The following is an 8,965-nucleotide window of genomic DNA, read 5'->3' on the forward strand; positions in this document are numbered from 1 at the left end:
CGATTGCAATTGCATGTGATTCGATGCGAGAGATTCGCAATCAGTGGCGGGTGGGGGGGCGAGAAGGGCGGCGGCGGCGGCGGCGGCGGCGGCGGCGGCAGCGGGGAGGGCGGCGGCGGTCGGTAGGGCTAGGGGGGGTGGGTCCCGGAGGCCGGAGCCTCCGTCCGTCCCTCCTCGAGCGACGACGAGCGCAGCGAGACAAAGACGGTAGCGGGGAGGGGAGGGAGGAGGGTTGTCGGCAGTAGGGAGTCCCTAAGCAAAGGGAGTAGCGACGGAGGTGCGCACCGCATATGCGCACGAGTCCCCTCCGCCCGGCCAGGCCGCTCCGTCTGTTCCGGAGGGCTGGGAAGCAGCTCCGAGTGAGCGTGGCGATGGTTGCTCCGATCTCCATCACGTTTGCTGCCCTAGCCGTTGCCGGCCTCAATGCCACCGCCCTGTCTGGCCGAATCGAGGCGGAGCCGCCCGAATCCGTGCTCGATGCGTGGGAGACAATACCGTGGCTCGCGTCCACCCTCGACATGCGCGGCAACAACCCGTGTGGCCTGCACGATTGCAAACAAAGACAGCACAAGTCCGGCAGAGGGTTGAGGTGGTGGGAGAAGAACAAGCCGCGCATGGGGAGGTGGTGGGAGATGAAGGGGCGCCACGAGAATGGGACCGCGTTGAAGCGCACGCACGACACCCTGGAGCACCTGCACATCGGGAACGGGATGCGATTCCCCCATGTCCATGTCCAGCATGCCGTGTCATCGCATTTTTGTTAGCAAGTGGTGTTGCCCTACGTGTGACCCTGGCATCATCTCTCTTTTAGCAAGTGGTGTTGCCCTCCGTAGACACCCACAAGAGAGCAGAGCTCGCGACCGACAAGCGGTCTCAATCGTAGCCGAGTTTCTCGACATGCCTGCGCATGGCAATCCTCTCTGCCGGCAGCTTGTGCGCACGGATACGCCACGCGAGGCAGAGGGAGGCGCCGAGGCCGACGAGGTTGAGCAGAGCGACCACCAGGAAGGACGCCTGCCCACGTTAGAGGCGGGTGGGCAGCTTTTCACAAGGTGCCGCCGGGACAAGGCCAGAATAAGCCTGGTAGCAGTCGGGCCCGACGCAAGTGATGGTGCCGTGCCGTGTTGCCGCGGCTTGGTATAGGCCGGGCATGAGCTCGAGCGAGATGCAAAAGGAGGCGACGGCCTGGCAGACAAACTGCACGCCGCATATGACACCAAACTCACGTCGGCCGTACCTGCGGGAGTGAGGGCGCCACTGGGAAGTGTGGTACTGCTTTTGCCGAGCGGCAAGAGAGCGTACATCTCGTTAAGCACGGGCAAGAAGAGGGTGAGGAAGCCTCCAAAGGAGAGAGCGGAGAAGAAGACGCCCAGCATGATGCTGCTGATATTCGGGAGGGCGAGGAGGCACTGGCTGACCAACGCGCTCGCCGAGACGATGGGGATCATTGAGACGCGGCTAAGGATGTGCTGGCACCTAAAGCTGACTGACGACTTCATTGCAGGGCGGCTCCATCGGCAGGCTGCGTAAGAATATGTGGCGACTTGTCCGACACGATGCCCACCGCCACCCGCACAACGGTCGAGGTGAGCGCGAAGAGGCCGACGGCGAGGCCGGTGTCGTCGGGGTCCGCGGCGCTCTCGAGAACAAAAGCCAAGTTCTGGTTGCTCGCGTTTCCCGCACCTTGGTGGTTAAGATCGGGCCAGGGAGGCTGTGACAGCCGGGGCAGGCGTGCATTGACAATGGTAGAGATCATACCGAGAATGGCAAAAGCCACGAACCAAATCAGCCAGAACTCGCTGCCCCGTACCGCCACGCAGAACGGGATGCCAGCATACTCGGAAGAGGGCGCGGCCTCTCCCCTCGAGAGCACCTCGTACCTACTCACAGCCAGCAGATGTGAGGAGCCTTGCAGCCAGATCCGCCTCCGGAGAGAGGTCCCCGCGCCCCGACACGCTGTGGCGGCTCGAGAGGAAGCTCGTCCGGCGGCGGAGTTTTGTCGCCGCCTCAGCCACGAGAATGGTGGTGCGGAGCGAGACCCTCTGCTTCGTGGAAGGGAGGAAGATGATGCACGCGGGTGCGGCCGCGATGGCGAGCGCGGCGTACCCAAACGCCGGTGTGGGTCCCATAAGTCCGGCCGAGCGGAGAGAGCTCGCCTGGCCGAGGGGTGGCCGAGATCAACCGAGAGCAGACGAAGCTGAGCCGGCGTGAACCGAGATATCGCCGCAGAGGAGGCTCACCGCGACGGTGCAAATAGCCACAGCGAGCGCGGACACGACGGCGAAGACTAGCTTGACCGTGTCGGCCTAGTGGAATCGAACAGGGTGGGGATTGTCGTTGAACTCGGAGTAGAAGGGCCGGTCGGAATGCCCTGAGTCATCGCACACATGGTCAAACGGGCGTCGGTAATCCTCGCCCTCGGGTAGCACGACGATCCCAGAGGCGGTGAGGCATGAGAGGGTTAGGACAGTCGCCGCGGCGCACGCGAGGTACGATGCGAGCGAGCTGACCACGGCAAAGACGTTCACCCAGAGGAGCGCCCACAGCCCGGCCGAGGTGGCGAGCACTGCTTTCATGTAGCCAACCACCGCCGCGCGCTCGTGCGGGAAGGAGAGCGAGCAGGCCATCGAGGCCGAGAGGTCGAGGAGGTTGCCGCATGCATACCCGGCGAGCACAGAACCGGCTGTGGCGAGGGTGAGCTTTGCGCGGGAAGAGAGTCGGTCGGAGAATCTGACGGCAGTGAAGAGAGTGAGGTAGCCCAAGCAAGCCATACCTCCCCCAAGCAGGACTGTGCGGCGCGGGCCGAGCGCGTCAAAGGCGCGGCCTCCGAGAAACGCGAAGAAGGTGCCGAAGAAGATGGCCGCGCCGATGGACATTGTCTGCCCCGTCGTGAGCCCCAGCACGTCGCGCAGCTCCGCCTGCCACGCACCCATCGCCAGGATGGCACCCGCACTGTACTCGGTGGCAGCGCTGCAAAGGATCAGTCGCCACCGGCGGCGCATGGAGTCGTCGTCACTGCTGCTGCCCGCCGACGAACCGCCGGTTAGGACCGCGCCCTCCTTCACGGTGTCCATGTCCCTAAACTCCTCTGCGCGCTCACTGCGAACGCTGCTGGCAAAGCGGGACGCACGATGACACGGAAAGTTCTTGCTTGTCTCCGTGCCCAGTGTCGTGATGATAGGAAGCTGCTCAGTCTCGCCAAACGAGGCCCGTGAAGAGGCCACCCCTGGCGAGGTACTCCCACGCCTCTCGGGGTTTTTGTCTGGCCGAGTCAACCCGTGCTGGGGCGAGCCTCGGCGAGACTGCGTCAGCTGTTCCCACAGCAGGCTGGAAGTACCTCGCCAGGGCCACCCTCGCTTGAAGCGCCTCTCCAGCCCTCGGGCGGGCGGCGGCGCCGTGGTCGCCGGCAAGCCACTCGCTCTTCCCCGCGGCAGCCCGCGCGCGGGCGGCGCTCCTCGTCCTCTCGATCTACGAGATCCACGAGCGGTACCAACCACCTCGACTCGGCAGGAGCCACGAACGGCATCGCGGCGCTCGACTTTGGCCACTGCGTCTTGGGCTTCGCCATCACGCGCGAGACGCAGTAGGGGAGTTGCAGTTGGTTCGCGCCCTCACGCTCACGGCCGACGGCGCTGTCTTTGAGTTGGCGCGCACCGTGCTGCTGCACGCGGTGGCGAGCGAGGGGTAGGGGTAGAGTGCGTGAGGACGCATGACGGGACGACGTATACTACCGCGCGGCTCCGTCGAGCTCCCTCGGCAAGCTCGAGCTGCTGGCGCTGCAATGTCGTCGCTTCTCCCTCGACAGCGTTGGCCATTGGCGGGCCGGGATTTTGGAGTGGCGAAGGTTTTTCTTCTTCCTGGCGGCATGAGCGGCGCCATCCCAACCCGCCACGCCGACCTGGCTCGGGGCGACCTGGCCTGGCTGCGCGACTTCCTCTCCGGGCGGCGAACGCGCGGCACGTCGCTCGCGGCCCAGCTCGACGCGCGGAACGACACCGAGAAGCAGGACACGCTGCTCACCTGGGCCGCTCGGCACGGGCAGGCCGAGGCGGCGCGGCTGCTGCTTGAGGGCGGCGCGAGCGTGGAGGCGGCTGACAGCGGCGGCGCCACCGCGCTCCTCATCGCGAGCGAGGAGGGCCACCTCGACTGCGTCCGGCTGCTCGTCGAGGCTGGCGCGGCGACCGACCGAGCAGACGCTGAAGGCTGCACGCCGCTGCTCATCGCGAGCCAGGAGGGCCAGCTCGAGATCTCCCGGCTCCTCGTCGAGGCCAACGCGGCGGTCGACCAGGCTGATGATGAAGGCACCACGCCGCTGAGTGCTGCGAGCTTGACTGGCGAGATCGAGTGCGCCCGGCTACTCCTCGAGGCTGGCGCGGCGGTCAACCAAGCGGATTCTGAAGGCCGCACGCCGCTGTACGTCGCGTGCCAGGAGGGCCACCTCGAGTGCGCCCGGCTGCTCCTCGAGGCCAGCGCAGCGGTGGCTCATGCAGACGCTGAAGGCCGCACGCCGCTGTTCGTTGCGTGCGAGAAGGGCCACCTCGAGATCGCCCAGCTGCTTCTCGAGACTGGCGCAGCGGTCAACCAGGCCCGCAACAGCGGCACCACGCCACTGTTCATGGCAAGCCAGCAGGGCCAGCTCGAGATCGTCCGGCTGCTTCTCGAGGCTGGCGCGGCGATCAACCAAGCCAAGCAGAACGGCGCCACGCCGCTGTACGTCGCGTGCTACAAGGGTCACCTCGAGGTCGCCAAGCTGCTCCTGGAGGCTGGCGCGGCGGTAAGCCAAGCCGCGGCGAATGGCGCCACGCCGCTGCACGTTGCGTGCCAGCAGGGCCACGTCGAGTGCGCCAGGCTGCTCCTCGAGGCTGGCGCGGCGATCGACCAGGCCGATGAGCAAGGCGCCACGCCGCTGTTCGCTGCGTGCCAGGACGGCCACCTCGAGGTCGCCAAGCTCCTCTCCTCCTACGGCGCCTCCCGCGCCGCTACGCCCTTCGGCACGCCCGAGGAGGTTGCAACCGAAGAAGGCCACGCCGACCTCGCCGTCTGGCTAGTCGCCAGCCGCGGCTGGACGCCGCTCGCGCACCTTGAGACCCTCACCGCCGCCCGCGCCACCTCCCTCCTGCGCAGCGGCGCAAGCTTGCACGAGGGCGAGCCGACGCCGCTGCGGCGCGCCGCGGGCGGCGAGGGCGAGGCGGCGGCGCTGGTCCGGCGGGCGGCGGCGCCGTGGTCGCCGGCAAGCCACTCGCTCTTCCCCGCGGCGGCCCGCGCGCGGGCGGCGCTCCTCGTCCTCTCGATCTACGAGATCCACGAGCGGTACCACCTCGACTCGGCAGGAGCCACGAACGGCATCGCGGCGCTCGACTTTGGCCACTGCGTCTTGGGCTTCGCCATCACGCGCGAGACGCAGTAGGGGAGTTGCAGTTGGTTCGCGCCCTCACGCTCACGGCCGACGGCGCTGTCTTTGAGTTGGCGCGCACCGTGCTGCTGCACGCGGTGGCGAGCGAGGGAGAAGAGTAGAGGACGCACGACGGGACGGACGCTACCGCGCGGCTCCGTCGAGCTCGAGCTGCCGGCGTTGCACTGCTGGTGCTGCCGGCGTCGCGGTCGCATCCCCCTCGACACCCCCTCGACAGCGTTGGCGGGCCGGGACGTGTGTCGGTGTGCGGCCAGTTCCATCGTCCCTAGCGGTGCGAGGAGGCGGTGAGCAGCGAGTCGACCGGCGGCGGCGGGGACTTGAAGCGGTGTGTCGAACGGCTGGAGGCGAGCCTCGGCACGGCGACCGAGGGCAGCCTCGAGGAGCGGTTCGGCGCCATCGAGCGCTTGATCGGGCCAGAGGCGGCAGAGGCGGCGGGGCTGCATCTGCCAGTCACCCAGCCGCTTGCTGCCGTCTCACTCGCCGACGCCGGCCTCGACACGGGGCGGCCGGACGATGGGGGGCGAGACCACGTGTATCGTGTGTTTCGCGAGAGTCAAGTCGCATGCGGCGGTTCCGTGCGGGCACTTGTGTGCTTGCGGGCCGTGCTCTGAGCTGATGCGAGAGTGCCCTTACTTTCGCGAGCCGGTGATGATGTGGATGGCCCCGCGTCTGGTCTAGTCCGCACCTGCCTGTGTCGAGCCTGTCTGCTATGAGAGAGAGAATTCCTTTTCCCTGTAAACGGGACCCTGTCGGTGAAAGATCGGGCTTCCCAGTTGGCCTGATTGATTGATAGAAAAGAGAAACCGGGCTCGGAGTGGACACCAACGCGGAGAGATGTGCTGACTCGATTTCTACTCGAATTCTTCTACCCCCACGACTCGGAACGCGAATGTGACAGGACCATCGGGTCCTTCAGCCACCAAAGCGGGATCACCCGAGAGCAGCTGAGCCTGCCTCTGGCCTCGCCTCCCTCTCCTTCAGGCATTCGTGGCATCCTATGGGTCGTCCAGAGTATCGACCTCTGGCTTGTCAGCCGCCCCACCGAGGGCACCATGAAGTACAGCGATCGCCATCTCGCTGGCCTCTTCGCAGGCCCCCCCGACCGCGTCGAACTCATCGGCGCGGGCTCTCTCGGCTACGGGACCGGCCCCAGCTTCGGCTAAGGGCTAACAAGCTGCCGAGCCCAAATCACTGTGAGAGTCGTGATTTCTTGTTGGTCTTTAAAAATCTCTCTCTCCCAACGCGGTAGTGGTCGCAACAGGGACCGGATCGTGTTTGTTATGACCCCCCCCAATGAACATACCAGTGAGGGAGGGCGAGACGATCGAGGGGTCCCGTACCACGCGGAATCGACCCTATCCAGTGCTCAAGTGCCTACAGGGACCGTATCCGGCACGAAGCTGGAAACCCTCTGCCTCGCTTCGCGCCGATTGATATGCGGAGCCGGCCCATGACGACTCTTCGCCTGTTGTTGGTTGCTGCGGCGGCGGCATCGGCACTGCTACCCAGCCCGAGTCCGCTGCGGTCCCCTCCAACGACAGATGCAGCCCTTCGCGTTGCCACCAGCGGGTGCGCTGGAGAGGTGCGCCGTCGGGTGCCGGCGGTGACGGCTGTGTTGCCGCCGCCTCCGCCGCCCTCTGCGAGGCGCGATGGCCTGTTAGCACGGCTGGCGGACGGCGACGGCTGGCTCATCGCGCTCGTCGTCTTCGTACAGATGCTGTCCAACGCTCTGCTCACGCAGGCAGGCGGAGGCTGCTCAGGCGTGGACACGGAACGCGTCCATGACGCTTCTTTCTGACGTTTCCGCAGGCGGTGCCGAGCGCGCTGTACGCGCACCTTGGGCAGGATCGCGTCGCCACCGCCGCCGCCCTTGGCCGCATCTCCTCGAGCGCCGCGCTGCTCGACATCCTGGTCACAAGCGGCCGCAGACGTGCGGAGCCGACGCCTCAGGCGCGCCTCGGCAGCGGCTCGGCGCCGGTATTAGGTGACGCCGCAGCTCGGCCGGCTGTCGGACACGATCGGCCGCAAGCCGCTCCTCGTTGGCGCGCCCGCCCTCGCCCTCCTCTGCCGAGGCGTGGCCGCCTCGCGCCCGACGATTCGCGTGCTGGTGCGCGGCTGGCCTTGGGAGAGATGGGGGAGAGATGGGGGAGGTTTGGGCGGCTGGCGCGGGGCAGCAGCCCGGGCGGGGAAGGCTCTCTCACCACCCTCTCGAGGCGGCGGCTCGCAGGGGCGGCGTCCCGTGAGCAAGTCATCGTCAAGCTCCTCTCCCTCCTCCTCACCTCGACCTATATCTCCCCCATATCTCCCCAGGTGATCGTCAAGCTCCTCTCCCTCCTCCTCACCTCGACCTTCTCCGTCGCGCTGCGCGCCTCAATCGCAGACACACACCGCGACGACCCCGCCGCACTCACCGGCAAGCTCGGCCTCGTCTCCGCCTCGGCAAGCCCCGCCCCTAGATGCGGAAGATCTCCCCAGATCTCCCCAGATCTCCCGAGATCTCCCCAGATCTCCTCCAGATCTCCCCAGATCTCCCCCAGATCTCCCCAGATCTCGAGGCCGGGGGCCGTGAAGGCGCCCTCGGCACGGCCTCCTCTGGTGCACAAGTAGGCCGGCGCCGCCTACTCTGTGGGGATGATCTCCCCAGATCTCACCAGATCTCACCAGATCTCAAGTAGGCCGGCGCCGCCTACTCTGTGGGGATGATCTCCCCAGATCTCACCAGATCTCACCAGATCTCAAGTAGGCCGGCGCCGCCTACTCTGTGGGGATGCTGCTCGGCGGAAGGCTGCTCTCCCGCTCCCTCCGCCTCCCCTACCTCGCCTCGGCCTCCCTCCTCGCCCTCCTCGTCCCGCTCGTCGCTGGCAGGGCGAACGAGACCCACCCGGCCGGCGCGCGATCGCCGCTGGCGCTCCGCCCTCCAGGCGCCCGCCCCGCCCGCCCCGCTGGCCGTTTGCGGCTCGTTTGCGGGTGGTTTGCGGGCTGGTTTGTGGGGTGGTTTGTGGGTGGTTTGTGGGTGATTTGTGGGGTGGTTTGTGTCGCCGAGATTCGACCGAGAGATCGCGAGAGATCGCCCGAGATCGCCCGAGATCGCCCGAGATCGCCCGAGACACACCAGTCCGCCTCTCCAGGCTTCGGCTTCGTGCGCCTCTTCCGCAACGGCGTGGCGCTGCGCAGCCTCGCCTCCGTCTCCGCCCTGCACACCACCTCGATGGCGATGGGAGACACGTGGCAGGTTATATACATCGAGCCTCTAGTCCACCCCTCGCTCTGCAGCTCAATGCACGCGTCCCGAGACACACGTCGCAGACATCTGCCCGCCATCGGTCCATTCACTCATTCCTCAAGTCCTAAGGACACGTCGCGGGTCTTTGCCCGCGCGCTGCGGGGCTGGATTGAATTCATTGATGAATGAAATTCATAGGTCTTTGCCCGCGAGCTGCGAGGCTGGGGCGTTGAGACGTGCGCATCGCCTCGTCGGCTCTCCTCCCCTCCCCTCCTCCCCTCCCCTCCTCCCCTCCCCTCCTCTCCCCCCCTCCCCTCCTCCCCTCCTCC

General features: G+C 66.8%; 3 protein-coding genes across 3 annotated transcripts in view; 2 read left to right on the plus strand and 1 right to left on the minus strand.

Annotated features, from left to right (window-relative positions):
* Nucleotides 1-873: 873 nt before the first annotated feature.
* EMIHUDRAFT_232451 (hypothetical protein) lies at nt 874-3,074 on the minus strand (the record flags this gene model as incomplete). The annotated part of the gene is made up of 8 exons (XM_005783206.1): nt 874-1,014; nt 1,066-1,237; nt 1,303-1,476; nt 1,545-1,683; nt 1,759-1,880; nt 1,954-2,156; nt 2,241-2,306; nt 2,388-3,074. 8 exons carry the CDS (start codon nt 3,072-3,074, stop codon nt 874-876), a joined length of 1,704 nt encoding a protein of 567 aa, XP_005783263.1.
* Nucleotides 3,075-4,786: 1,712 nt separating this feature from the next.
* Nucleotides 4,787-5,407, plus strand: EMIHUDRAFT_365236 (hypothetical protein; the record flags this gene model as incomplete). The annotated part of the gene is made up of 1 exon (XM_005783207.1): nt 4,787-5,407. A coding segment is annotated over one exon (621 nt), but the record flags the coding sequence as incomplete, so codon positions are not given.
* A 1,441-nt stretch (nt 5,408-6,848) lies between these two features.
* EMIHUDRAFT_113091 (hypothetical protein) overlaps nt 6,849-8,965 on the plus strand; it is a gene marked incomplete at both ends in the record, with an annotated part of 2,577 nt that continues 460 nt past the window's right edge. Inside the window, 4 exons of the mRNA XM_005783208.1 lie at nt 6,849-6,995; nt 7,223-7,324; nt 7,398-7,520; nt 7,724-7,840. Of these exons, the coding sequence (XP_005783265.1) occupies nt 6,849-6,995; nt 7,223-7,324; nt 7,398-7,520; nt 7,724-7,840 (489 nt within the window). The remainder of the gene's footprint in view (nt 6,996-7,222; nt 7,325-7,397; nt 7,521-7,723; nt 7,841-8,965) is intronic.

This window comes from Emiliania huxleyi (genome assembly GCF_000372725.1).
Source record: "Emiliania huxleyi CCMP1516 chromosome Unknown EMIHUscaffold_181, whole genome shotgun sequence".
Taxonomy (NCBI): Eukaryota; Haptophyta; order Isochrysidales; family Noelaerhabdaceae; genus Emiliania; species Emiliania huxleyi.